General features: G+C 35.0%; 4 protein-coding genes across 17 annotated transcripts in view; 2 read left to right on the forward strand and 2 right to left on the reverse strand.

The window, feature by feature from the left end:
* Positions 1 to 115: 115 nt before the first annotated feature.
* LOC122527005 lies at positions 116 to 17,448 on the forward strand. Of its 2 annotated transcripts, none has more exons than XM_043650754.1 (22): positions 116 to 496; positions 3,878 to 4,036; positions 4,155 to 4,364; positions 5,640 to 5,841; positions 7,941 to 8,101; positions 8,194 to 8,322; positions 8,413 to 8,592; positions 8,803 to 9,045; positions 9,221 to 9,853; positions 10,944 to 11,153; positions 11,532 to 11,695; positions 11,932 to 12,079; positions 12,239 to 12,353; positions 15,474 to 15,533; positions 15,629 to 15,753; positions 15,815 to 15,955; positions 16,058 to 16,262; positions 16,346 to 16,494; positions 16,564 to 16,779; positions 16,862 to 16,963; positions 17,046 to 17,197; positions 17,345 to 17,448. In XM_043650754.1, the coding sequence occupies exons 1-21, from the start codon at positions 494 to 496 to the stop codon at positions 17,127 to 17,129; spliced, it is 3,639 nt and encodes a 1,212-aa protein (XP_043506689.1). In that variant the 5' UTR covers positions 116 to 493; the 3' UTR covers positions 17,130 to 17,197; positions 17,345 to 17,448. The 2 variants fall into 2 exon arrangements, with proteins under 2 accessions (XP_043506689.1, XP_043506690.1); XM_043650755.1 differs by lacking the exon at positions 116 to 496 and adding an exon at positions 2,388 to 2,526 and having other exon boundaries at positions 10,941 to 11,153.
* On the reverse strand, positions 17,426 to 20,145 carry LOC122527006 (coiled-coil domain-containing protein 34-like). 2 transcript variants are annotated; one of them, XM_043650758.1, is made up of 4 exons: positions 18,969 to 20,145; positions 18,359 to 18,774; positions 18,155 to 18,295; positions 17,426 to 18,087 (listed from the first exon to the last, which is right to left on the reverse strand). In XM_043650758.1, the coding sequence occupies exons 1-4, from the start codon at positions 19,604 to 19,606 to the stop codon at positions 17,927 to 17,929; spliced, it is 1,356 nt and encodes a 451-aa protein (XP_043506693.1). In that variant the 5' UTR covers positions 19,607 to 20,145; the 3' UTR covers positions 17,426 to 17,926. The 2 variants fall into 2 exon arrangements, with proteins under 2 accessions (XP_043506693.1, XP_043506691.1); XM_043650756.1 differs by having other exon boundaries at positions 18,155 to 18,774.
* Positions 20,146 to 20,262: 117 nt separating this feature from the next.
* Positions 20,263 to 22,040, reverse strand: LOC122527008. Of its 2 annotated transcripts, none has more exons than XM_043650759.1 (4): positions 21,585 to 22,040; positions 21,143 to 21,505; positions 20,717 to 21,020; positions 20,263 to 20,640 (listed from the first exon to the last, which is right to left on the reverse strand). In XM_043650759.1, exons 1-4 carry the CDS (start codon positions 21,729 to 21,731, stop codon positions 20,381 to 20,383), a joined length of 1,074 nt encoding a protein of 357 aa, XP_043506694.1. In that variant the 5' UTR covers positions 21,732 to 22,040; the 3' UTR covers positions 20,263 to 20,380. The 2 variants fall into 2 exon arrangements, with proteins under 2 accessions (XP_043506694.1, XP_043506695.1); XM_043650760.1 differs by having other exon boundaries at positions 21,597 to 22,039.
* An 890-nt stretch (positions 22,041 to 22,930) lies between these two features.
* LOC122527010 (GATOR complex protein Iml1) overlaps positions 22,931 to 27,479 on the forward strand; it is an 11,302-nt gene continuing 6,753 nt past the window's right edge. For 6 of the 11 annotated variants that reach the window (XM_043650767.1, XM_043650762.1, XM_043650769.1 and 3 more), the window contains exons 1-11: positions 22,931 to 23,033; positions 23,131 to 23,540; positions 23,623 to 23,748; positions 23,830 to 24,301; positions 24,368 to 24,564; positions 24,641 to 24,924; positions 24,996 to 25,225; positions 25,302 to 25,514; positions 25,573 to 25,710; positions 25,784 to 25,930; positions 26,587 to 26,595. In XM_043650767.1, coding sequence (XP_043506702.1) covers positions 23,190 to 23,540; positions 23,623 to 23,748; positions 23,830 to 24,301; positions 24,368 to 24,564; positions 24,641 to 24,924; positions 24,996 to 25,225; positions 25,302 to 25,514; positions 25,573 to 25,710; positions 25,784 to 25,930; positions 26,587 to 26,595 — 2,167 coding nt within the window. In that variant the 5' untranslated portion in view covers positions 22,931 to 23,033; positions 23,131 to 23,189. Of the gene's footprint in view, positions 23,034 to 23,096; positions 23,541 to 23,622; positions 23,749 to 23,829; positions 24,302 to 24,367; positions 24,565 to 24,640; positions 24,925 to 24,995; positions 25,226 to 25,301; positions 25,515 to 25,572; positions 25,711 to 25,783; positions 25,931 to 26,586; positions 26,596 to 27,479 lie in introns of those variants that run through there. The other 5 variants (XM_043650768.1, XM_043650764.1, XM_043650765.1 and 2 more) reach the window with 4 other exon arrangements.

A 27,479-nucleotide genomic window follows, 5' to 3' on the forward strand; every position in this document is an offset into this window, starting at 1 on the left:
ATCTTACGATAAATATATATTTCTTACATATTTATATTCTAGAGCAGATGATAAATTCCATGTGTGAATTTTTCTTCTTTCAATATTTTTCCCTCTTCAAGAAATTATTATCTTTTTAACCGAGACATATTTTTTTCAAACTTAGATCTAATTGATAATCATGTATTATGATAGATATATTTAAATGAATAATTTAAGTTTGACGGATCGCATTAATGATAAAATTTCATTACCCTCTTGTTACAATGCCAGGGTATAGGGTGCCATACTCTTCTTGAATAATGAAAATCATGTTTGACTGGGACACGTGGAAAACTACGCGTTGCTAGTCGACCGACAGATCCCTTAGCATTCGTATGTGTTTTTGCTTTATCGTGAAATCTTTCTCATTATGGATACTCATTATGGATAGTTATAATGGGGAGAAACTGCTGAAATAACCACCGGTTATAAAGTTTTTCACAAAAAATGGTGTAACTTGGAAGACATAAAAATGGTTTGTTTCTAGTAAAATATCTATACACACTTATTTTGCCATTTCATTTTTGGTTTGCATCAAAAAAGTTAAACATTTTTCTACGTCTTTCCACGCTTTTTCACCTAGTTGTTCATTTATTATTATTGTTACTACTATTATTATTATTATTATTATTATTATAATACACGCGTGATATGTTGAAAAAAAGTTTCATAAAAAATTAATAACACCCACAATGAATATGTTACGTTTTAAGTAGATTTGTACTTCTTTGTAACAAAAATTCACTTGTAATATTCTTTTCGCTTAAAAACATCGAGTTTACCTTGATTTGATTCTTCTTCTATAAGTTAAAAATACCCTGTAGGATGATCTAACATACTTTCCAATTTTTTCGTTTCAATCAAATACACTTGATTGAAACAAGTCAAGTCAATATCAAACAATTCACGCGAGTGTTCCCCGAGGATTTTTTTCTTTTGCACTATTTAATGATCGCACATTTTATCAATGGTGACACGACCGACCCAAGATTCACGCAACATATCAGATCGATATGTCATTGCTCCAGAGTATCGATTCCGCTAGTCGAGCTGCAAGTTAAATAAGTAAACGAGGTAAACGACTAGCGAATGAACAAAACAATCGCTGAAACTATCTCAGAGCATCGAATGTACAAGTCGATAATCGATAAATAATAGTTAAATTCGTGACCATTCCAGAGTTAACGGGAACGTTATCGATGAATAAAAAATATGTGTACCGTCCAGAGGATTGTTCACGTTACAAAAAGGAACGATTTCATAAACATCTGCCATAAATATTTATGAAGGAAACGAAGATTATTAAATATGAAACAACTCGTTTAACTATTTACCCGTTAATAGGACTTTGAGTTCTTCCCTTCGTACTTCTTTAATAATTCTTTTAAATGTTATAAGTTTGTTTGAAAAGAAAGGGAAAGTTATAAAGTGTCTTTAAGATCATAATGTGAAAATGCGATTTGACATTGCACGATACACTTTCCCTCAAAATTAATGCGCTTTCAATTTCTATGTTTTGCTTGATGGTTTGACTTTGCAATTTAAACGATTAGGATTATCTCGTATCTTAATTTTTAAGTCGTTGAAGAACTTCGTTTCGAGGGGAGTCACCGAATAATTTCACGTTTGGCGTTTGGCCTTGTACGACTTGTACAACCAGAGTGACGGAGACCTCTGAATCTAACTTTCCTTATTCTCATTTGTGTTATCTCATCTTACTAACTAACACACTCAACTTGATTATTTGCTAATAAGAAAAAGAATATTTCAGGAAATATCGACAAGTAGAACGAACAAGCGACAAAAAAACTCTCCTCCTAAAATTATGATTTCTCTTGTATAACCAATCTCTAAAAAGTTAAACTACATTCGAAATTCGACATTCAAAATTTCCGTAATTAACGATTGTAAAAAAGAAGGTTCAATTTTATTATCAAGTAGTTCCTTAAAGTTAAATGATCTTCCTAATCTTGAATAATTCAACAATTATTTTCTTGCATATATATACTTTGCCTCGGAAGGAAATACAATCAAAAGATTAACATCAACTTAAGACACTATGCTCAGAAGGTCAAAGAAGAATTTCCTTATAAATTCACGATGGATGATTCCTCATTTTTCTACATCTCCATACAATGGCGTCCGAAAGAAAGTTCAAAAGAAAGCAGTACAGAGCAGTAGTAGTATAATTTCACAAGAAAGGATCCTGCGTAGTATCACATTTTCCTTTCTCGTTAGTCTTTTCCGCGGTATATTATTATACCTGCGAACGTCCAGACTCGGATGACCCGGTGAATCTAATGAAAACGTGTTCACAGGTGGCGTCGCGACGCCTGGCATCGACTTCATTCGCCGCGCAACTCTTCCTCGTATCGCACACGTTTTCTTTTTCAACTCGCCTTCGGCGATTCATTCCCATTTTGTTTTCGTGGCGTTGCGACGCGTTTCCCTTCCCATCTTGCACCGTTCAATATGACAAGAATCTCGTGACACAAAGTCCATCAGGTAATTTCTCGCGAGCGATTAAACGCTCGGCGAAAATAAGGATGACGATAACGCACGATGCACATGGCTGTTTTTCAATTCATCACAAATTTTACACTTACGTTTGCACTTGTATTACAGTCTGTGTACTCACGTGTGCTTAAACATTCTACTTTTTTTTTTCTTTTCCTTTGAAAATTAAGAAACACGACACACATGAATGTAATTGGTGAGATAGCAAGTAGGAACACTTGTCTACCGGTTATTTAATAATTATTAGATTTAGGTTTCTAATTTTGATTGAAAGAACGCAAGTGCTTCTAACAAAATTGACGTTGATTTTATATTATATTAGGTATATCTCACGTTCGTCGTATCAAAATAATTCGTATAGAATATATTTTTTGTAAATTGTGTTGGTTATCTCACTCATTATAGTAACACGTACAATTTCTACAGAACTACTGTATTATTTGCCTTTAACAATAAGTATTATAATACATTATAAAATTATATGTGCGATTAATCAACTAACCATACATCTTATCATAACGTTCATCGACTCTATTTATCATCGTTATAAAAATAGTAAGCTATTTCGCAAATTGGCTCTTGTATATTTAAAAAATTAAAATGGAATATTTCCTATAAGTGGACGAAACCATTTAAATAAATGAATTGCCCACGTGTTCCATTTAACGAAATGAACGAAATCGTTCATCTCTGTTCGAGTTTCGCAACGCAAGTAAAAACACATAATTTACATCGATAACGTCATAGCTGTTACGTTTGGTCTTACACGTGATAAACGAACCAGGGGATCCACCGCTGATTATTGGACTGGAAAAAAATAAAATTACACTGCTTCGATATGTATTTTTACTCTTCGAAGATAACTATTTATCTTCTTGCATTATTGCTGTCGCTGTCATTGTTATTTTCCTATTTTGTTTGTTGACCTTTCTTTAAAGTGATTTATTTTTCAATATCTAACATCGCATAGATGCCTGCTCAAAGTTAAAAGAATGAAATTTCCAAATTGTTCGATTGTTTAATTTGACAATTCTTATTAATTAGTTATTATTAATAATTATTGAATCAGTAAGACACATCGTGGAAAACTTTAATCCGCGAATATAGTACCCGTGTTGAATAATCTGCGACTCGATACGAACTTGGTCAGACACAGTTTCGATTGGATAAGCCTGATGGAGAATCAATAGCGAGCGTTTCAAGGATCGATCCATGGCCACCTATTAGCAAGCATTCGTTTGCGACTTCCTGAATGAAACGTTTCAACACCTTTTCCCGGCGATTTAATAAATTTTTCAGTTCAGTGGAAATTATGAAATCAACCAACTTTCATTTCCAGGCACAGATGAACGCAACAACGTTAAAGTCCTGGTTGCTACGAGGAGAACTTGAGAAACTGGAACATGTCGTTCTAGAAGGACGTGGGGCACGGCTGTTGGGCGAGCATTCTCCGGATCTCAGAACTAGAGTCTTCCTGAAAGGACTCCCAAATTACTTGGTACAGTATCTATCACTCACTCGCGATAAATTTCAAAGAAAAGAGAACAAAAAGTCTACGGACTAAATGTTTCTAGAAATATATGATTCTTATTTCTCTGTCCTTATTTATCTTTCAGACGAAAATCTCTCACGTTCACGACGCGGTTTCACGTGGTTCTCTAGCGGAAGTGCAGAAACTTATATCGGAAGAACCTAAAAAGAAACTGGCCATTGCGAAAGATTCAGCTGGCACTCCGTTGCTTCACAAAGCAGTGTATCACGATCGTCAAGATATCGTCGAGTGGCTTGTGCAAAATTTTCCCATCGCCGTTCAGCAGAAAGACAGAGTAAATTTTTATCATACGATTTTCTTCCTTATTTTCCGTGTCATTTTTTTCCGACAGTTCCTTTCGCATCGATCTTTCACAATTTTTAAGTATCTTTAAGTATTTTTCGAAAGAAAGAAAATTTAGAACATAAAACATCTACGTTATTGATTGAACTTTTCCTGAACTGAAATTACCTGCAACTTTGACTTACTCGAGAACACTTAACCCATAATTAGATGATCAGAGAAAATAATTTCAAGCGAAAATATAATAGGTGTTGCTTATGTGTGTATAAAAAAAAAAATCATTTAACATGCTAGCTTCTTTTATCTTATTTTTATTCTCATAAAAGTGCAAAAACAAAGAAGAAATTCCATAAAAATAAAATAAACTGTCTGAGTGACGATCTTGAACTTTTAATCCAGTCTAAAACCAAGTATCACTCGGTCTGTCTATTTTTAAAACTATAATTTTCTCAAAATTTACACAAATATATACACAACTTTTCTACCTGCTACCGATCGTCTAGAACAACGAGTCGTAATGAACTGATCAGTTAATACATTTTTCCTGTAATTTAGAATTTAGAAGATCGTTGAAACGTCACGATCCTATCGTGTCGATAGTGTTTGTGCTTCTCTTCCAACCGGTACATAATCCAACCGGTGAATAATCGAACAGTCGTTTTTCGTAGCGACGCTCGTCTTTTCTTCATCGCGTGACGCGGCTAATAACAAAGTGTAAACCACCTGTTCTTCTCTGCAGTCATCCGACTTCGTGTTCAAACGCACGCAGCCAGAAACGTGGCAAACGTTCGCCTCTCACCCCTTTTCCACCCTTGAGCTCCATTCAATTTCTCTATATTCGCCATTTAACCATCGGCATTTGCGTTTTACATCACGCCACGCTTGGAATATTCATCTTTTAATGGCCGCCACGCTTCCTTTTATCGGGAACTATTGCTAGCTCAAGTTGGTTTCAAGGTAATCGCACGAATTAGTAACGAGTACCTCTTCTAGAGGTAGAAATTGAAAAATTCTAGAGACAGAAATTCGGCTCATGAGATTTCTCGCTGATCACTTTGATTTGCAATATACGTTTTTAAGTTTTTTTTTTTTTTTTAGGCGGATACGTAGCTACAATTGAGATTTTCAAAGAGTCTCTGAAATGGACAAAATTTTGATTAATTAATAAGAATGTCGTTACGAATGTCCTGATTCATAAAAGAAAAATTGAGTTTCTCTAAAACCTTACAGACAATCGCAATGCAAATTTTGTGTTTTTGATCGTTAGGAAGGAAGAATCGCGTTACATTATTGTGCTGCTTGCAAGGATCCTGACCCGATTTGGGATGTCCTCATAGAAAACGACAGTGACGCGAGCATCATCGACAAAAAGGGCAATTCGGCAGCATATTATTTGGAACATAGTTCGGAGCTCGAGCTACCGGAAGCGGAGAACATGTCCCGCCGGAAGACCAGCTTTGGCAAGGAACGTGAGTGATTTTCAAACATCTACAAGGACCAGTTTCTTTTTGAAATTTAAATCGCTTACGTTGAAATAATACAAATTATGCAAAATTAGTCGGAAAATTTTACGGTGATATTGGAAATCGTTCGACTTTCTAATATTTCAATCGTACGAGTGGCAACTCGATTGAAAATAGCTCGGAAAATAGATCAGAGACAACCTTGCATCATGCACTTCGCACAGTTACACATTCCTTGACTTATACCCTATACAATCTTCTTCTCGGTAATGACCCGGAAGAATCGATAGAACTTAAATTTGTAAAGCTAGGAAAACCGTTTCGATCGATAGGATGACATGCTCTGGCCAACGAATGACCAACGAAATATTTAGAAATCCTCAAAAATCGTCACAAGTCGGAAGTTTTATTGACATTACAACGGTATAAAAATAGTTTCTCTTTGATCGGAGTTTGTTAAATCACGAAACGTTAGACGAATTACGATTGTTCAAGAGTATATCTACTTTGATTAATTTTTAATTAACTCTGACTAAGTTTCTAGCAGAATAAGTTTATATAACATAAGATGTTCGAAAGAAAATTACTTCCTTATGCTGTCGTGTGTTGTAAATATTTCGTTTGGCAAGTTTATTACCTTAAAAACTATGACATTCTTCTATTATCTATTCGAAGCTGTATAATAAATTGTTCGGAGAAAATGTGGATAATAGTCAAACAAAGTTGAAGGTGAATCTGCGCGATAAATCAACTGATGGACGACTGATGGAAGTAGAATGACGATTCGTTTAATTTTATTTTCAATGTTCAATGAGAAACGAATTGAAAGAAACGAGAAATTAATTAAATCCTTAATTCAAGTCATTTCAAACTTTCGAATTTCCTTTAAATTAATCCTTTGATGTTCATTTCAAATTAAAGTGCTCGAGGAACTCTGATGTCTCTTTCATCTTTAAAAAAGATTGTTCGTTGAATAATCAACAATCTTTGACAAAAGACTTCAAATAACGAGGTCGTGCCACTCTGAATCGTGAACATGGTCTTTTACTGAATTATTGAAATCGACAATGAAACTATTACTTACTTACAGGGATAACTAATTTTACGTGATAACTTATACAAACTTAGCGTGTAATGCGTACAGTGCACACCGGCATTCCTACCAACATTGATTGATCTATTTACCAAGAAAGCAAGGGATATAACGTGTGTAGGTAAACGTGTCAGTAAGAGACAGGGTCCGTGCACTCGGTTAGCTTATCAAAAATTTATTCATTCATTGGCTCATGCGACCTATATAAGGATGAAGTAAAACGTCATCCTCGGGAGATAGATAATAATATTCATTAAATCGAATTCCCATTTTTTGTAAATTTCTGGAATTTAGTAATTCAAGTTTAATTTAATTTTGTTTCAACTTCCATACTGGCAAATTTTATTCTTCCTATCTGAATCGTGGCGGTTATCGATTTATTACGTTACGTAGAAACTGATGACTCATTAATGTAGAATAATACTGATAATACTGAGCAATAATTTAATAATTATGATTAATTTATTAAAATGTTCAAATTACGAAGACCTGTTGTCAGATCAATCTATTAAAAATAATGAGTAAAAGATTTGAAAGCCAAAAATTGAATTGCCGAGTTTTCATCCCGAACTTTTACTGCAGAAACTCAACAACAATTCTTAGCAAAAAGTCGATATCCACTGGTAACAGAAGCTCCCTGAATATCTAAAATATTTATCACATTTTCTCAACACGCGACGTGCAGTTGCAAATCTTGTCACTCGTAAATCCTTAATGAAGCAGTTATGTCTTGGAGAGAAAAGGTCACGTCGTTATTTTATACTTGTTTCATGTGCTTGTATACGAGCTGCACTTTTGATTCATATTTGGTAAAGTTCTACAGTCTAATCAGCTGAAACCCGTACACGTTTAATGAAAATTTTTAATAAAACTTATTACACTAGATTATCTATCAAATTAAAGTCGAGTGAAATTGAAAAGAGGGTAAAGAAAAATTAGAGAACAAACAAAACTTCAAAAATAAGATAATACTGTGATGCTTAAATAATGGACTGACCATGCTTTTCTTCAGTATTGGACTTTAAACCTTCCAACATAAGAATATGGATTCACAATCGGGATATAGGGAAACTCCAGCAAGTTTTATGGGAAGGCCACGGAAACAAATTACGTATGGAAACCAGCAACAATCCACGAGTAAAAAGATTTTTAGAAGCTGTACCGTTCATAATGGTTCGTATTGGTATCAAAGTTTCTATTATAACCGTATATACTGTTCAAAAATATTCCTTGACTGTACGATTTGTTTACAAATTGTTTTACAGAGTACGGTAAAGGACGTTCACGCAGCTGCAACAAACAACGATTTGAAGGGACTGAGGAACAAAATCGAAGCCACATCACCAATCATTCTTTGCGCTAAAGATTGCAATGGTCTAAATGTCTTGCACAAGGTACAATAATTAGTTGAGATAATTTTATTGCCTATTTTTTTTTTTTTTTTTTAATTACTAAAACGTTCGAAACATCGTAATAATTAATAGGCTGCTGGTTTGGGTTACACGGAAATCGCAAGAGAAATTCTCGCAAAATATCCCTCTGTTGTGGAGGCTCAAGACAACGAAGGGAAGACACCATTGCATTATGCAGCTGCAGCGAAGGACGATGGAACTTTGTATAATTTAATAACGGAATACGGGGCCGACGAAAGCAAACTGGATCACGTGAGTCATAATCTAGAAGAAAAGATGACCCGATCGTAATGAAACGTAGAAATTAAAGAGATATATTAGAGGAAACTAACAATTTCTTTCTAAGCGTATGCTAATTTCTATGACAGATAAAATATCTCAAAAGCAACTTTCTATAAAGGGTGGGGTCTGATATAATTTGAAATAATCAAATTGAATTTACTCGCGGAATTTATCAATCAGAAACAAAAAGCGCCGGCGTTTTACAAAAATCGACCATCAGACGTCGACCAGTCGCTGTTAACTGTGATACCGGAAGCTCCTCGAGTTGCGGGAACATCGTACCCCAAACACTGGGACTGGAGGATTCTAGAAGCGGAGGATGCTATATCCAGAGGAATGAAAAAGGTCAGCAGTGCGGACATTGACAGTGCGTTTGGCAGTGCGGAATCGACAACGAAAAATTTCAGTAGATCTATGGAGCAGGTATTGCAGTACATTTCTTCTAGTAAATACACTTTGTAATTAGGCAAATTTTCTCAAAATGACGCGTGATTTCTTTCTTTGAATTGGGAAACTCTTTCTACAATTCTGTGACGTAAAACTGTCGAAAGAGTTGAGAAAGAACTTTGAAAGTTAACTAATCGTTTTAAAAAAACAGATAAAAAATATTGAGGAAGATTGTGACAAGGAGGAAAACGCGGGAGAGGAAGAGAACGCGGAAAATACAGAGGACACAGGCGACGGAGAGAACGCAGAACCTACCGAAGACACTGAAAATAAAGAAAATACCGAGAATACTGAAGATACCGAAAACGTAGAGGCAGCGGAGGACGCAGAGAATTCAGAAGAGTCGAAAGAACCAGAAACCACGGAAAATAAGGAAGAAGACGAGGCGGAGGAAGAAAAGGTTGAAGATACGGAAGAAAGGTCTTCGGACGACGACGTGGTAACAGGTGCAGCAATCCCAGAAACCGAGGAAAATCCCACCCCAGAGGACGAAGCTGAAGGAGAGAAGCCAGAGGACACGGAAGATGAGGACAAATTGAAAGAAGAAGAAAAAGAAAAAGAAGAAGAAGAAGAAGAAGAGGAAAAAGAAGAAGGAGGAGGAGAAGAGGAAAAAGAAGAAGCAGGAGAAGAAGAAGGAGAAGGAGAAAAAGAGAAAGAAGAGTCAGCAGACGCGGAAGACACCAGCAAGCAGGAGGAGGAGGAAAGCAAAGTGGAGCAAGAAGAACGAAACGAGCCGAGTACAGGCGATTCTGGAGTCGATGATCCAGGGAACGACGAAGATCAGGTACAGTCACTCTAACTCCTTAAACGAGATCGAATTTTCAGGAATTCTCTAGCACAAAAGCACAAACATGTATTTATAACGAGCCTTACCTATATCGTCAAACGAGAAATATAAAAATAAGCAATGTTATAATGTGATCATACAATTAATATCAGTTATAAGCGAAGATATATAAAGAGTGAAAAGGCATTGAACGTTGATAGGCTCTGGCTTTTGTTTATTCTTTCATTTAGTCAGCTAGCTTGTAGATGTAATGAGCAATTTATGCTTGCTGTTGTGAGAGGATGTGTAATACTATAATTAATTAATTATAAACGCACAAATATATACCAATAAATAAACAACTGAGCAAGGAATTTCTGTTATGTGACTTTTGCACACTACAGACCCAGACACAAACATATGGATATAGTTTTTCCGTTTTGTTAATTTTATTTCATAGTATACGATGTTTTGCTTAATTGTTTCGATATTTTGTTATTGTGTTTCTTGCAAAATTAGTCGTACCAAAACCAATGGTAATTCAAATCTGAAGTACCAAAATTGACTTGTGACGAATATGATATAATTTTCTTTCACTGATTGTTCTTTCATTTCTACAAATTTGAAGTAACAAATATACCGATTGACATTATTACGTGCATTCGCAAAAATTCAAATATTAAGCATTCGATTCCTTGGAAATTAATCTTGGAAAATAACTCAATCGACTCAAGAATTAAAACATACATAGTCATGTACAATCGTCGAATCATCAATCTACAAAACTATCCTCTAAATAATAATTCACGGTTAATCAACTCAAAGTCCTATTCGAAACAAATACTACTTTACTCGTCCTATTACTATTCAATTGTCAAAATGAACTTATACCAAAAACATCAAAAACGAACGGACAAAACAAGGAATTTAGTCGACAGTTGATCACGTTTCGCACAGACAGTGAAGTGTGCCGTATGCATGACAAAACGAAAAAGTAGAAAACGATCGATTTAGCGTACATAGATTGCGAGATGCGATTAATATTTTCCTGTATCGATCGGCACGAGTCGTTCGTGCGCATGGTTTTGCACCTGGAAATGATTAGCAGGTGATCGTCGGCGAACACGAGGAGCTTCCGGAGGCAGAACTAAATGAGGGCAGCATGACGGCGGACCCGGAAATCGAAAAACTAGTGGAGAACGGTAACATGGAGCAATTGGCCTCGTTAGTGCTGAATGGCGAGGGCAGAAGACTGGTCGGCCGACATTCGAAGAATCCAGAGTTGCAGGCATTCATCGATCGTGTCCCATCGTATATGGTATTGCGTATAAGAGTTTCTCAGCCTTATTTTCCTTCTCGATTTCATTTTTATGAATATAAAACTTCGCTCCACTAGACGTCAAATCACGTTAAATTGATCTTGTGCGAGACAATTGACCAAGATAACTTTTAATCGACATAGTTAATTGACAAAACAGACAACTTGCTTCGTAATAACGTCGTTGTTATTGTGGTTTCGATACAATTTCATTTAATTCGTCGAGCCAGAGAATAAGGAAACCAGATATTCCCAACAACTGACTTGTTGGGAATTGGTAGCACCGTTTCAGATGTGATAAACTCATCATTGACTTGACGATCGATATCATCAGATGCTGCGAATTCGATGAGACGTTAACGATCAATCGTTTTTCAGGGGAAAATTCATGCGGTGCATATGGCAGCGCGGGAAGGGAATCTGAGAGATCTGCAGAGTGCCTTGGACCGTCGCAAATTTGCGGTTGCGAGAGATGGATCATCGCCACACGGCGCGACGCCTCTTCACGTTGCTGTCATATTTGGAAACACCACTATTATTAGGTAAATCAACGTAGAAATTTTACATTCTCAACACATGATTAATCTCCACGTGTAACTTCATTTCTATTTCTTCCTGAATAACCTTATCAGCGCGTTTATATCTTTTTTATAATGTATAGCGACTTTGTTGTACGTAAACTGACAACGACACACCAATTGGAAATACGTTGGAAATTAAAATTATCCCGTGACTTGCATTCAAGTTTCATCGATTCTCCCCTTCACGTTCTCTTTAGATATCTAGCAGGCAGGTTTCCAGAAACGACACATGCAATCGATCTCGATGGGCGAACTCCTCTACACTATGCGGCCACCCTCGCAGATAATGGCCATTACTACAACCTTCTACTTCATTTGGGTGCCAATCCTTTAGTTCAAGACAACGTGAGTGCATTCTATTAATAAGCCGAGAAACTGATGGAAATTAAATTAAACCGAGATTAAGATTAGAATCGAATGTCGAATTAAACAAGTTGGTGAAAAGATTGCAGCACCGATGTGTGTATATACATATATATAGGTGTAATTTTGTTGTTCGCACAGTCTGGTGAAAAGGCGGAGTATTACAAGCAAAATCAATCCGATTTCTCCCACAAATCACTCCTCCGTGATTTCGGAGCTAACGAGCAACTCGCCGACGAGATGTTGACGGACAAAGGTATCTCATTCGACCGAGGCATTTACAAGCACCATCGATCACTCCGATTTGTACTACGATCGTTCAGAGCACTTTACGTTTATACTCTTAAAGTACAAGTAGAAGTACAATCTAACATGTTCTCAATGGTAGACCGATTAATAGTTACCAACCATTACGTTGCTTTCTCTTGCACGTGTTAGTTTCAGCATCAACTATCGAAATTGCCACAATCTTTTTTAATACGAGATAATATTTTTTAATACGACAAACTAAAAAGTATTTGCTCGGCAAGCAGAGAACAGAATTGAGCTAATTAATTTGAAAACAAAGATACACATATAGAGATAGAAATGATATGAAAGATGTTGAAAGAATTAATTAGCGATGGGAATTCTCAATAAGAATTTGAAATTCAATATGTGCGAAATGTGATGTATGAAAGTACTTACTAGAGTTTTCTAAATGTAACGCAATGCAAAGTATTCCTTCCCATCGCTGTTAATGCTCCTGACGAGAAATTTGTTGATTAATCTATCCCGCGGCTGTTCACGTTTCTCTCCATTTGTTCCACCCTGGACGTCTTCACGCTGGTGTGCACGCTCGAGGCAAAATAGTTCCCGGAGGCGACACGTATTCCGCGCGCCGAGACATTACCGAACCAGAGACCCTAGCTACCTTGGAGAGATGTTTCCGTCTTCTGATCGGCGTAAGACACGGTATGACACCAAAATCAGCTGGGAGCTCCGCTACACTGATTGGCCGTTGCCTGAAACGACCCATATTCGATCGTATCAAGCACCGTGTGACACGCATGGACCACAATCTCTTTGATGTGATTTGGCCCGCTTTAAAGAAATACGGCAACTCGACTTACACCAGCAAGCCGGGCAGCGCTTACTCGATGGTCAGCAACGTGGAGGAGGACGAGTCTGTGTCGATAGTGGCGCCCGACTACGAAAGTTATATCGTGTTCGCCGACTTCTTCGATCCTTTAATCAGGGACATTCATTGCGTAACTGCCAGCGGCGATCTTCCCGATCATCCCTCGCCGAGATTCTTTTACAACGAGGACGAAGATGGCGAAGAAAATCTCGACGTGTTGGACGAAGTTACCGTGTCGGCGATCGAGGCGTACGATCTCGACCCTCCGGCCAAATACGTTCAAGCCGCTGTGATCGAGTGTTGCAGAAATCTTGAAAATTACACGTTCCCCTTGACACTTACGGTGAACCAGTTGGAAGAGGTGGAACGAGAGGTCACCAGCGAATTGATGAGCCAAGATATCTCAGGGATGATGGCAGAGGGTAGCAGCGAAGACGAACCTGGAACTTACTTCACCCTCAATGAAATTCTGGATCAACCGAGTCCGATCAGGGCTCAGTTGGCAGCATCTGGTTTACTACTGCCAATTACGGATTTCGAAGTCCACGACGAGAAACGTCTTCACGGGAAGCACTGGCCGTACGGTCGAGGAGTTTACGTGGCATCTGCCGGCGATTTGGCTGCTTGGGTGAACGTTCAGGATCACCTGAGAGTCGTTTGTCGAACCAGCGACAACAGGCCGGGTCTGATCGGTCGTGCCTACGTGAGACTGGCGAAGGTGATGGTGCTACTCGACGAAAGAATGAAATTCAAGAGAGAGAAGAAGCTGGGCTTCCTTAGTGCACGGCCCTTCGCCATTGGCAATACTCTCAGGTTCAACGTGATAATCAGATTCCCCGAACTGTCCAAGGAGTTCGATCATTTGAAGCATCTGTGCGTGGTTCGCGGCTTGAGTATACGCGAAACAGCGAAGCAAGACACTGTCCGAGTTGGTAATCAGCAGTCACTGAGTATTACCGAACTGCAGACCCTTCAAGATTTCTCCAGGGCTGTTTTGAACGTTCTGGCGTTGGAGAAGGAACTGTCGATAAATAATTCGATGAAAATTGCCACCTTGATCGCGGGGATTTTCCGCAGGCGGAACAGCGCCAAACGTTTTCAGAACTAAATAAATCGCGAAGGAGCAACCGAGGCGATTAACGAAATATAATACTTTGTCTTTCATTGTACATATTTTCGAAAATTTTTTTTTTTTTTGTCTTTCTAATTGCCTTTTCTTTTCTTTCTTAACGATGGAATGATACGCTTATACATATGGAATCCTTCTGTGATAATTCATAAGCCAATACGTTCGACTGTCAATTAACTCGCATAGAATGAACTATAGCAGAAGTCATTAGCGTATGTCAAGAGTGAAAGAAAAAAAGAAAAAGAAACGTTGGAAAGATGTGTGTGAACGTTATTCTATTTCTCGTGCACCAAATTACTATAATTAAACGGAAATGAAAGATCAGCTACTCGGAGGGATGCTGGATCGTTCATTAGGTTAGTAAAACGAACGTTATTGGTACATGGACAATTGTTACGACGCTTTGATATATCGTCGCACGACACCATGCTTACGTACCTACGTGAAATGTGTATATGTACCTAAAAAAAAAAAAAAAAAAAAAACACGGAAAATTGGTTACAGAGATTTTATACTGTACAAAACCAAGAAGAGATCGAGAGTCAAGAAATAATCAAAAATTCAAGAGCTTATTTATGTGTATGCACGAGTTCGATGTTCACACGAAACAGAAAATGGCGTAGCACATGTCTTTCCAACTTGATGTATTCAACTTACGATGGACTGTATATTTTTACGAATGACTATCTCTATGTAAATGATTATACATGAACGAAAATCCTCACTCTCCGCTTCTATCAATATGATTTTTATTGTAAAATCCTCGTATTCATTTATATATCTGCATACCGAAATACATATATATATATATATATATATATATATATATATATGTATACCGTGCTTTTGTTTGTACGTGACACGATTTTCAAAATAGAACAACGCACTCTATGTTCACTGTGCACTTTTCGTTTGTGAAACAATTGCTTCTCTGTTATTCTTACATAAGATAAGCAAAAAGAAATAAAGTGTTACAAAACGTATCGCGCTTCAGTCTATCGCGATGTAAATGATTACGGATGATAATTTAAATGATTATTATATTTCACAAAGTGAAACAAGTGCGATATGTTTTTGCATTTTATAGCTTTAGTCGATGAAAATCAAAATATATTTTCGTGTTTCAGACGACAGTCAGATTGATATACCGATATTTCGAGAAGAAGAGGGTCGCTACTTGGCATCGTGTGAGTTGATGTTCAATGAACGAACGAACAAAAATTACGTTGGCTTAATTCAAATGTAAAATAATTTCAAAGTTAATATAAATACGTTTCTACAGCACTCGGCGATCCATTGATAAGAGGTTTGACGGAAGTTGCCAATACTCGTCCAAAGGATCCAGTTACTTATCTGGCTACTTATTTATATAACTTTGCCAATAAGAGCAAAAACAACGAAGAGCAGGTGAATAACCGTAAATATAGAATTTAGATTACCGAGCATCAATAATTCGACAATGTTTTAGGAACCTAACGTATTGATTATTCCTGATCGGCCCGAGGAGAACATAGAAAATATCGAGAACGACAATGGAGATGAGGATGCTGGTTATCCACGATCTCCAATTTCCGACGTGCCAGAATCAGCTTTTAGCAATCCCAACAGAGTATGCCAGAGTCGTAAATTACTTTATAGCTTAACGAATGATTCGTTATATGTAACTGACTTTTGAAAATTAATGATTTTTCAACAAATTTCTTTTCTTCAGGATGAACATGGTCAGAGCGTTATTCACTTCGCTGCCATTCGATCATATCCAAAAGACGGTCTGTTCCATTTGCTTCAAGAAAGCCAAGTTAACGTTGGCTTCAGAGACGAGTTATATAGAACAGCTAGAGACGTGGCTGAATTGGCAAATATTAGAGAAAATATCGACGAAATTGATCGATACGTAGCTTATTTGGCAGCAAGAGGTAAAACTGTTGTCGTTTTAGTCGAGGAAACATTTCGAATAAAAATGAATTCACTGAGGAAACTTTGCTCTCTATGTGTTCAGGTGAAACTGAAAAATTGGTAGAACTATTATTGGAAGGGTACGATCATATTTTGGACGTGGAAGACGAAGGTGCGAACATCGTGGACATCGCTGCGGAACGAGGAAAGGAGGCAACCGTTCAATTTCTTCAATCTATTCCAAATTATGTGGTAAAATCCGCGATATTCATATAAAAATATCTAAAAACAGCACGTCGAATAAATGTTGCTTCTTACTAGACACAACGCGAAGAAGTGCACCAGGAAATCAGAACGGGCAATGTAGCGAAAGTGAAGGAATTGTTAAATAAAAACAACGGGGGAGGAAAGTTGTTAGCAATGGGAAAGAATTCGATGAGCAGATGCGCTCTTCACATTGCCGTGCTTCGTGAAAACGTAGAGATGGTTCGGTACATTGCGAAAACGTACCCAGAAACTTTACGTATAGGTGACAATGTAAGAATTAATTTAATGAACGGCAAGATTAACTTGAAACAATCGCGAGACAAGACAGTGAATTTCCGACGTTTTGTTTCAGTTGGAGAGAACTGCGTTACATTATGCAATGGGTTTACCATCAGTCGAAGAATTAAGCAACATACTTATCAAAGCGGGTGCAAAACGAATAATCAAAGATTTAGTAAGGGATCTCTGTCTCCATTCCAACAAACAATAAATAATGATTTCTGCAGATAGTAATGATTTCTGTCTTGAATTTTCAGAAATCGCGGCAACCATCCTACTACTTCATGAACAAATCAGATATAGAGAGACTTCAAGAGGAAGAGGAAAGTCTGGCCAAGTAGAACGATGCTAATGCAATGCTATTGTTCACGTACACCTCTGAATACTCGTGTGCACAAATGTGACATACATTGAGAAAAAGCATGCATTTGGTAGGAACGAAGGGAATATGCACACGATTATGCATCCACGCGTATTGGGATTATTTGTGAAATTTCGTTTCTCAAAGTGTGTCCGACTTAACAAATAGAAAGCAGCATCTCTCGACTCTGTGTAAAAGTTACGATTATGAATGTAATGACTCAACGTCATGTAATATACGGTACAATACCCATACTATTAATGATACAAATAATAAGAATATAATTCAGTTTTTCCGTATACGTTTCTTTTAATTATCTTCACGCAAGTTCCCCTTTTTTTCTTTTTTACTCTCTGCAAACTTTCAATTACATGGAGGTACAAGGAGAGAATCCTCTCCTTCATTATCTTAGCGCATCTAAATAGATATTGATCGAAGAACGCTGTTGACGATTAAATTCAGATAGGTATATGTTAATATTCATTGATCATAGGGAACGAACGCGAGAATGCGAAGGTTTTCAGATTCTATCAAAGAATATTTGCTAGGAAATGAAATCACGTATCTATCAGAGTACCTATTATACTTCGATGCGTGTAAAACCATTCTAATTGTACGATCTTTTATAAAGTAATTGCAGGTATCTATGATCCAAAGTTAAATGTTCAATAATATTCTTGCTTCATTCTACCTTCCTTCTAGACATAAGAATCGAACTATGCGATCGTTCTTCGAACCAAGCAAGATTTTTCAAGCTCTAATTATTCGATCATTTAATTACTGATAAGATGTAGCACTTTTCTTATTGCTAATCTTCGGCTGAGTTTGTCCTTTTCCGCCAACGTTGAACGCATTTTCCTCGACAATGTCCTCGGTATCGTCGACGATTCGCTGCCATGGCGTGGGATTTATGTACGCTGGTTTGACTTTTTGATGAGCTGATAGCGGATGAAAATCTCGATGAATTTATGTCATTTGAACAGAAGAAAATGAAGGAAAACTAACGTAGAAGTCCTTGCGTGGCAGGTCTCGGTTTGTTCTTCGCCATCTTTCGCCAATTCTCGTAGGCTCTCGTGCTCTTCTCCAACCTTTTTTTTCTCTCTTCTTCCTCCTGTTCTCGCTTCATTTCCTCTTTCTTCCGGCGTGCTACCAACACCGTAAATACACCAATTATCGATGAAACGAAGGAAAATCGATGCTTTCTTTTACCTTTCTCCTCTTCCTTCTTTTTACGAGCCCACTGACGAAGATACAAAGTCTTCACTACAGCCGTTTTATCCTCCACCTCTTTCAATTGCTTTTGCAATTTCAGTTCTTTCTCCATCGCAGCTTTCTTCTTCTCCTCTTCCTTCTTCTTTCTCTCGGACCACTTTAAGAAATTCTCCCTCTCTCGGCATTCTCTCTCTTGTTTCTCGCGAGCCAGTCTTTCCTCCTCCATTTGCCTCTGTCTCTCAAACAGATCTTCTTCCTCCTTTCTTCGTCGCGCCATTTCTTGCTTCCTTCGCATCCACTCGCTGTAAGTAATCTTCTTGACAGCACCCGATTCGTTCGGTCTGCTTTTCGATATTCTCATGCTAGATATCGATGAAGAAACTTCCACGGTTCGGTGTCCATTAAACGTGTACCTATACTCGATGAGGAACGACATTTTGATTTTCGTTTCGGTCTTGAATTTAATATCCATATTTTTCTTCTACTATTAAATGCCGGGTATATACAATAAATAATAAATATGTAATAAAAAAACTCTCGTAAAGGATAACTACGAAAAATAATGAAAGCGATGCTCGTTTACAATACTGTGAATAATGAAATGTACCTCTGTTCCACTTCCGGCTCGATTTGCCCAGTAGAACAAACATCGTAACTATTGCCCGTTCTCTCGGCAATTTTACATCGTCTCTCGACTCGATTCGCCAGTTTACACGAAGTCACGGACTTGGAACGAACAATATCGGACTGTAAGGATGCGGATGTAGTCGGTGAATTTAAGGAATAACAACGATACGTTTCTTGAGCTGAACCTTGGTCGCCAGCATGGTCCATAAACGAGGCAGCCAGATCGTTGTTGATGGACAGTGTGGACATCATATCGCTCATCCCCGCGGAATCACCGCAATTTCTTATCAGATGTCCATCGTTTTTCGGATTGATCTTTACTTGAATTTCAACTTCGTGCTCTATATCCTCGTCGTTTAATGTTTCCGCGTAAATTGCCGGATTGATGAACCGAACTTCCGTGCTGGATCTAGAACTTGCAGGAATCGTGTCGTAGCGGATCAGTCCGTTACTTCGAGAGCTTCTTCTCTCAAAATCGTCGGTGGCGAAATTTTTTGAACGATCACAACTGAACAGACATACATCGTTTCTGTTTTCAGCATCGTTTACCGTTTGCATCTCATTCAGATCATCTCCTCTCTTACAATCATACCAGCTGTCAATCTCGCTGTCAAACATCGTCAAGTGTCCTCAATTCTGATCAGGCAATTAGTACACGATGAAGGTTACAACAGACAAAAGTATATCGAAATTTAACAATTTGTCACATATCGTTGGCTTTCGGGATCGCGCGTTTTAATTAGTCCCTCTGAGTCCCGCTGGAACTCATGTACGCATATTCGTCCATGTTTCACGCCACGATGTTGCACTTTTCATTTGTACAAACAATAACGAATTCTCGATAGAGATCTATCACTATGACCACCTATGACTATGCTTCAACGTGAAATTTACTGATTTAAACAAATTTATGTTGGCGCAATACGAACTTCTGATGTCGAGTCTTTAATCCAGTGATTCAGTGCTAGGTGGAGTCACCATGCCCGAAATGGAACATTTTACATTAATTGCACATAATCACTGTTTAATAATGTGGGAATAATATCATACAAAGAACCTTAAAGAAAGAGAAAGAAAAATAATTTTTTGCAATCTTGATATAAAGCGACAATTTCATTTGCAAAAAAATTAATTTCCAAATTTTTCTAATTGCATGTTTTTAATTGGCTAAAGTTTCAGCTCAATGATAAATATCTCCGAATAAATTTAATTTCTAAATACATTCAAAGAACGTTGAACTAATTTACTTTTTAAAGGTAATGATATACATATAGTTTATTCACCGAAGTCTTTATTTGTTCCTTAAATTATTTCTGTATTCTTATATTAACTTGTGCTTGATCGACATATCACTTAATTAGTAATTTAAAACGAATCGTGATCTCGGAAAAATTAGCGTTCGATTGATATAATATTTCTTAAATTCGATTCAGTCGCATTATTCTGTCGTGTGATCATAAGATATTCTTCTGTAATTTCCTCTGGTTGTATCTTATTAAAGTACGTTTCTCGCTCTTGATGTACGTAATATGTATCGTCGAAGTTAAAATGTAGTCCGAGTACGATGTTCAGTGCAGAAGCGTCATATGCGTGACAACCGGAATACCGGTACTGTGGTTTCTTATTAAATCGGCAACCCGCTGATTGAGCTCCTATGATAAAATACTCGAATTATTATATATCTAATTTTAATATATGTAAGAAATTATTCTGAACGTATACGTATACCAATAGGAGAAATACAATCTCTTGTTAGTGCGCATTGAACCCATGGCAACATTACTTTTTCTCTAATTTCTTTAACATTTCTAATTACTAAATGTGATGCTCTTATTAAAGGAAGAAAAAAGAAGCTTTCTGCAGAAACATGGAAATACTCATACATCTTTGGATGTGTTAAAGAGCTAATTGCATGCCTTGTAGGCCAAGTTAAAATTCCAGATTTTGGTAAAAGATACTTTGAAATGTCTGAAGAATTCAAACGCATGTTAGAATCCATATACAATATATTTCCTAATGTGTTTAAAGCTGTCTGTAACATATAAAAAAAAAATCAATTTCTAATATCTATTTTGCACGTAGATGTTATTACTTATAATAATAAGTTATTACTATAAAAATGCTATATGTTATTACTTATAAAAATCCAGTTACCTGAATAACTAAAGGTCTATAAACATGTAACCTATCATCTTCAACATGGGCTGGAAATAGACTTATATCAAAATGAATCACATTACACTTTGTAGAATTACAAGCTATTCTAATACTTTGCAAAGAGTCCTCATTTAATCCAACACTATATATAACAATACTGTTATTTGGCAAAAAATGACTGATATTTCTCACAAAGCCATAAATGTGTTGTTCATTTCCAGGTCTAATAAGAGATACAACAGTCACATTTTGAGATTTAAAACTAAAAGGTGTTGTGCTTGTTTGTCCATCGAGACCAAGTATTGCAAGATACTTGGAATCTGTTACCAAGCGTTTCTCTTCAACATCCTTCAAATTTTCCTACAAAAATTACAGTATGAAAAAACTTAATAGTAGCCATTGTCTTATCAATAGTAATTAAAAATTAATCGCATATTACAGAAGCATTTACTTGGAAGTTTCGTAACTGCTTGTGTGTCTCTGTAACTAGAGTTTGTATGGAAGGTCGTTGATTGCTGAAAGCAATGAAAATGATGCTGCTTCCTGCTATGCAGATAAGCAACAGTAGCAGGCCCTTGGTACGCATCTCTCATCATTTAATCAAATATATTTCCAATTTTTGGACAATAATTAAGTAAATACGTTACGTTAGAAACATTACACATAGGTTATACATCGTCAATGACATGAGTGACATTTATAAAATCATATCATTTTAATCGATATATATTGCTGTTATACAACCATCAAAAGAAAGGTCCGACAAGTTCATTTCGTGAAAATAATAGTTTAAATTTTTTAACAAATTAGATTAAATTACGTTTTCTTCGATAACTAAACACTGTAAGTGCTCTAGCAGACGCCGCATTTTTAGGAACTTTTTTTTTTAAAAGCAGTTCTGTAAGATGGCATGCAACTGCCATAATTCCATTTCTAAACACTATATCATAAAATTTAATTTTAATAAAATAAAATTCTATCAATTTTTTATAGAATATAATTTTACTTTAACTTGGATATGATTTTCATTTCTTAAATCTGTATATTGTTGAACAAAATTAATTAACTCTGATATTAAATATGTTTTAATATACACAGGAACAAAATATATTTGCAATTTATATTAATTTTAATATCACCATAACATTATAAAATATTTAAAAATAACATGTTACATGATATAAACATAATACAATAATCACACAAGTATATGTGATAAATATATTTTGATGTCAGTAATTATTGAAGAATCTTTTTGATTTATAAATTAATCTGTCTACAATCAAAATACAAAAAATTCAATATAATCTTTATTTTTTTTTCTTCTATTTGATAAAACTTGTCTTTATTATAATTCTGTTTTCTCTTTCTGTAAAAAGTACACAATTTTATTCATTTATATTTTGATTTCATAATCTTATTAAAATATAATTTATTAAAATGCATTCAAATTAAAAAAGAAAACAAATAATATTAATCTATTCTACCAATGAGAAAAGCAGATGGCTAGTGACATTTTTATGAAGTAAATATGTACACACACATATATACCTTGTTGCTAAGATCCTACGAATGAAAGAATAAAAATATGATTCTAAAATTTAATATTGACTCTTATCCCTTGTGTTTAGTGTTAGCATTTTTTATTTTTTGAGATTTAATACAATAAAAAAATGTGAATAAACATTATGTGATTCTATATTTAATATTTATAAAATAATAAAAAGGAAAGATTTTGGAATTTGCGTAAAGTAAATAATAATATTGGCATATTTATTATAGTTAACTAGTATTTTTTAAAATAATATTTTATGAATAAGATATATCTAAATGTTTCGAAAGTAATTTTGTATACATATGTATATTAGAAAAATATTCTGTACTAATTGTGAGTAAAAGATCATGTCACTTTTTTTCACAGTGTTTTAGTACATATAATTTTTTTACGACCTAAACATACAGAAATCTGTTATATTATGTTATAGGATTCTATTCTGTGATATATTACTGTTAAATTTATGATCAAAGAAGTAATAGGTTAAAAATGAAGCTATATAAGTTGATAGTTCATCAAAAAACTTTTAGTGAGGAAGATTTAATAATCAATCCAAAGGATCATCCTAATATAAAAACTGGAGATGTTGTTGAAATTTATCATCCAGAAGATGAATTTAGTCGTCTACTTCTTCAAGTTAAATCCTTCAAAGAAGATTTACAAGGAAGAGAGACAATTAGTGTGGAGAACAATGTAGCCACAATGTTTCAATTAAGAACATTTGCAGATGTTTATATGAATGTTGTTAATCCAGATGATGTAGCTTTAGATTCTGTTGAGCTTACCTTCAAAGATCAATACTTGGGTCGTAGTGAAATGTGGCGTTTGAAAAACAGTTTGGTAATATAGATTATTTATTTTTCAATTTGTATTTAAGTATTTTAATGTTTCATATTATTTTTTATATAAATTTTTACATCAGGTGAATACTTGTGTATATATGAATAAGAAGATTGAATTCTGTGGAGGTAGTATAAGATGTCAAGTATATGAAATGTGGTCACAGGGTGATAGAGTTGCCTGTGGTGTAATAACTAATGATACTAAGGTTTATATTTGAATATAATAAAAAAGAAAGTATCTATAAAAGTATCTGTCTCTTAAATTTTTATTTAAATTTGTATTGTAGGTTGTTTTTCGCTCTTCAACAAGTATGGTATACATTTTTATTCAAATGAGTTCAGAAATGTGGGATTTTGACATTCATGGTGACTTATATTTTGAAAAAGCTGTTAATGGATTTTTAGCTGATTTATTTCAAAAGTGGAAAAAGAATGGTAGTAATCATGAAGTAACAATAGTTTTATTCTCAAGAACATTTTATAATGCTAATAGTCTGGAAGAATTTCCAAGTCACATGCGTGAATGTTTACAACATGATTATAAAGGAAGATTTTATGAAGATTTCTATAGAGTGGTAGTTCAAAATGAAAGATTTGAAGATTGGAGTAATGTGTTGGTGCAATTACGTAAACTATTTACAGATTATCAGAAAATTGTATTAGAATATCATCAAAAACCAGATATTTCTATACCAAAAGCAATGAATTCAACAGCTGCACAAGGCAATTTTTTAGAAGTTCTAAATATGTCTCTAAATGGTAATATGTAAATATAGATAGTTAAATTTATTATAAAATATTTTGCTTAATTTAGATCATTTGCAGTGTTTGAGAAACATTATTTGGATCGTAGTTTTGATAGAACTGGTCAATTATCAGTAGTAATCACACCTGGTGTAGGTGTTTTTGAAGTTGACAGAGAGTTAACCAATGTTACAAAACAAAGAATCATTGATAACGGAGTTGGTAGTGATTTAGTATGTGTTGGAGAACAACCATTACATGCAGTCCCTTTATTAAAGGTATTTCTATTTAAAATATTAAATAACATTTAGTAACAATAATATATAAAGATTAATATCTATGATATAATTGTAGTTTCATAACAAAGATACATCCATCAATGCACCTGATGACTATAGCATGCCACATTGGATCAATCTCAGTTTTTACTCAACAAATAAAAAAATTCCTTATTCAACATTTATACCACGTATAAAACTTCCTCAACGGGTATCGAAACAATCGATGGAAAGTGGAAAATTGCAATGTAAAAGTAAGTTTTTGCAAGAAGATCCAAACGAATGTTTACACAATACTTTGTTTGACTATGATGCATATGATGCACAAGTTTTTCAACTACCTTCAGTTCATACATCAAGGTAAATTCAATATTTGTTAAATGTTAAAAGTTTAATGCCAAAGATTCTAATTTAATAAAATTTTATATAAGTAGTTTGCAACGAGTTACAACAAGAACTAAAAAAACAAGTGTTGCCAGCATGGAAACACATAATAATGCACATATATTAAAACTTTTGAAAAGAAAAATGTCAGATCCTGATATACATCACCCACCACCTACATCTCATTCACCTCCAGCTGCAACAAGAAGTGCAGCAATTTCAATACCTTCCAGAACAGATGATATAACTAGCAGTGAATCCAATGAAGAAGTTAACGGTATATATTCAAATTAATGATATGAATTACATGTTATTTAATAAAATATTGAAAAATAACATTGAATATTATATAGAATCTAGGATATCAGTAAAAAGTGATTTAACCGACTCGGAAATAACACCACCATTTAGGCCTGTTGTTGGTAGTGCTGGAAGCTCTACAAATACAATATCTCAACCTACAACTATTAGACCTAGTAGAGCTCTTATTAATCCTTTTGATCCATCCCATGTTACAATTAAATTAACTAGTAATAGACGGAGATGGACACATATATTTCCCAAAGGTAATTATTAATAAAAACAAGAAATAATATAACTATTTAAATTTAATTGATATTGCAGGACCAACAGGTGTGTTTATACAGCAACACCACTATCAAGCTATGCCAACAAAAATGTGTTCAGAATCACAATCTGATGCTACTTCTACTATAAGTGGTTCCCCTATGGAACATGACATCTCTAACTCAAATCAAGATCGTTAGTATTTCACATAAAATACTTAAGTTGTGTATAATTATAATATGGTTACTGCTACAACTGTTTTTCATAGACACAAAAAATAAACCACAAAGATTAAATCTTTCATTATCAAGTGCTGATAAAAGTGGGAATGCAACGTTTTCTACAGGCAATAAATCTTTAACATTATTATGGGGTGCTACTGGTGAACAGGAATGGTCACCAGCACTTACAACAGGTTTGCATATATTGCATTATGATATATACATATATATATAGTATATACATATATATACATATATGTATATATATATACTGTGTAACTACTGGCAAATAATATTGAATAATCAAATAACAATATTATTCACAAATGGTTATAAAGTAAGTTTACAGTTTGAAGAAAGAATTTTGAAACAATTTTTAATTAAGCAAACAATTAATTTATATGAAACAAAATATTTGACAATTAATTACAGAAATATAATGCTTCTTGGCAAAACAATAAATGTAGGTGTAATGTTATAAATTATTTAACTAATACACAAATTCATATAAAAAAGGTTTTCATTCATATTTAATACCAAGAAGGATTAATAAATATGTTTTAAAACTCTTTAATCTTTTAAAGAATGAAAATAGTTGATATAAATTTTAGGAAGAAATATTGTTTTCCAAGTAGAAATGAATGAAAGTTTAATACATAATCACATAATCATCATGCATAAGAAGTATTTTCATTCTTAGACATATTCATATTTATTTCTGAGATTCACCGATCATTTATATGAATAATATTATTACATTTATTTCCATGCTATGGTACGTCTTATTGGGATGCAACGCTGGACGCATTGACGCGTGTGTGATGTACAACTATGATGTCACATTAAACAGCAATCATAGGTTAGCGCCATAAGTTACTGGGGGTTGATTCGGTTATGGTACACATTTATTTTTAGGGTATTAAATTTGTAGCGACTTTTGTTCTTCATAGCTCTAGTTTTTATTATTCTTCTATGCATGTATGTTCTCTGTTGCAAAAAGTGATTCTAATTCCAAAATAATTTCTATAAATAATCTGTTAAATATTTATTACTATTTCAATTATTTATACACCTACATATAATTTCTTCATTATTTCTTATTTTTATTTATTTCATAAAATGTTTGCACTATTCAAAATTCTAATTTCTTCTGGTTCCTCATATACAGAGTGTTTCGTAATTTGTCGGACCCACTTCGGGAGCTGATTGTACGCTTAAAAATGAAAAAAAGTCATATAAATATAAGTCCTATCTATATTATGAGATATAATGAATTTTTTGTTTTAATTACTTTTACAAAAGATGCTCGAAATGACCATCTTGCATTTGAAGACAAGCCCCCACGCGTCTTGTCATTGATCTGGTTACTCTCTCTATTATTCCTGATGTTTTTCGAATTTGTCGGAAGCCTTGCTCTATTCTATTTCGTAGTATTTCGTAGTATTTTCAATCGATGTTGCGTATACAATAGATTTTAAATGTCCCCACAAATGAAAATCTAATGGATTCAAATCCGGAGAACGAGCAAGTCATGCAATAGGACTTCCACGACCAATCCATTTATTTGCAAAGTGTTGATTTAAAAATTGCCTAGCCATTCGGCTAAAATGTGGCGGAGCTTCATCATGCATAAACCGCATACCGCATTTTAAATCAACACTTTGCAAATAAATGGATTGGTCGTGGAGGTCCTATTGCATGGCCTGCTCGTTCTCCGGATTCGAATCCATTAGATTTTCATTT

The sequence above is a fragment of the Frieseomelitta varia genome, unplaced genomic scaffold (assembly GCF_011392965.1).
Source record: "Frieseomelitta varia isolate USP_RPSP 00005682 unplaced genomic scaffold, Fvar_1.2 scaffold_207, whole genome shotgun sequence".
In the NCBI taxonomy this organism is placed as follows: Eukaryota; Metazoa; Arthropoda; class Insecta; order Hymenoptera; family Apidae; genus Frieseomelitta; species Frieseomelitta varia.

What these genes read in the sequence shown, in the direction of transcription:
- LOC122527005 (XM_043650754.1), top strand. An exon ending in CCGTTCAGCAGAAAGACAGA is followed by an intron (nt 4,365 to 5,639) that starts GTAAATTTTTAT and finishes TTTGATCGTTAG; the next exon opens with GAAGGAAGAATCGCGTTACA. An exon ending in CTTTTAGCAATCCCAACAGA is followed by an intron (nt 15,956 to 16,057) that starts GTATGCCAGAGT and finishes TCTTTTCTTCAG; the next exon opens with GATGAACATGGTCAGAGCGT.
- LOC122527006 (XM_043650756.1), bottom strand. Translation starts at nt 19,606, where the DNA reads ATGTTTGACAGCGAGATTGACAGCTGGTATGATTGTAAGAGAGGAGAT. An exon ending in GAGCCGGAAGTGGAACAGAG is followed by an intron (nt 18,775 to 18,968) that starts GTACATTTCATT and finishes CATCGAGTATAG; the next exon opens with GTACACGTTTAATGGACACC. An exon ending in TGCCACGCAAGGACTTCTAC is followed by an intron (nt 18,088 to 18,154) that starts GTTAGTTTTCCT and finishes ATCCGCTATCAG; the next exon opens with CTCATCAAAAAGTCAAACCA.
- LOC122527008 (XM_043650759.1), bottom strand. Translation starts at nt 21,731, where the DNA reads ATGCGTACCAAGGGCCTGCTACTGTTGCTTATCTGCATAGCAGGAAGC. An exon ending in ATAGACCTTTAGTTATTCAG is followed by an intron (nt 21,021 to 21,142) that starts GTAACTGGATTT and finishes TATATGTTACAG; the next exon opens with ACAGCTTTAAACACATTAGG. An exon ending in AGATTGTATTTCTCCTATTG is followed by an intron (nt 20,641 to 20,716) that starts GTATACGTATAC and finishes ATTTTATCATAG; the next exon opens with GAGCTCAATCAGCGGGTTGC.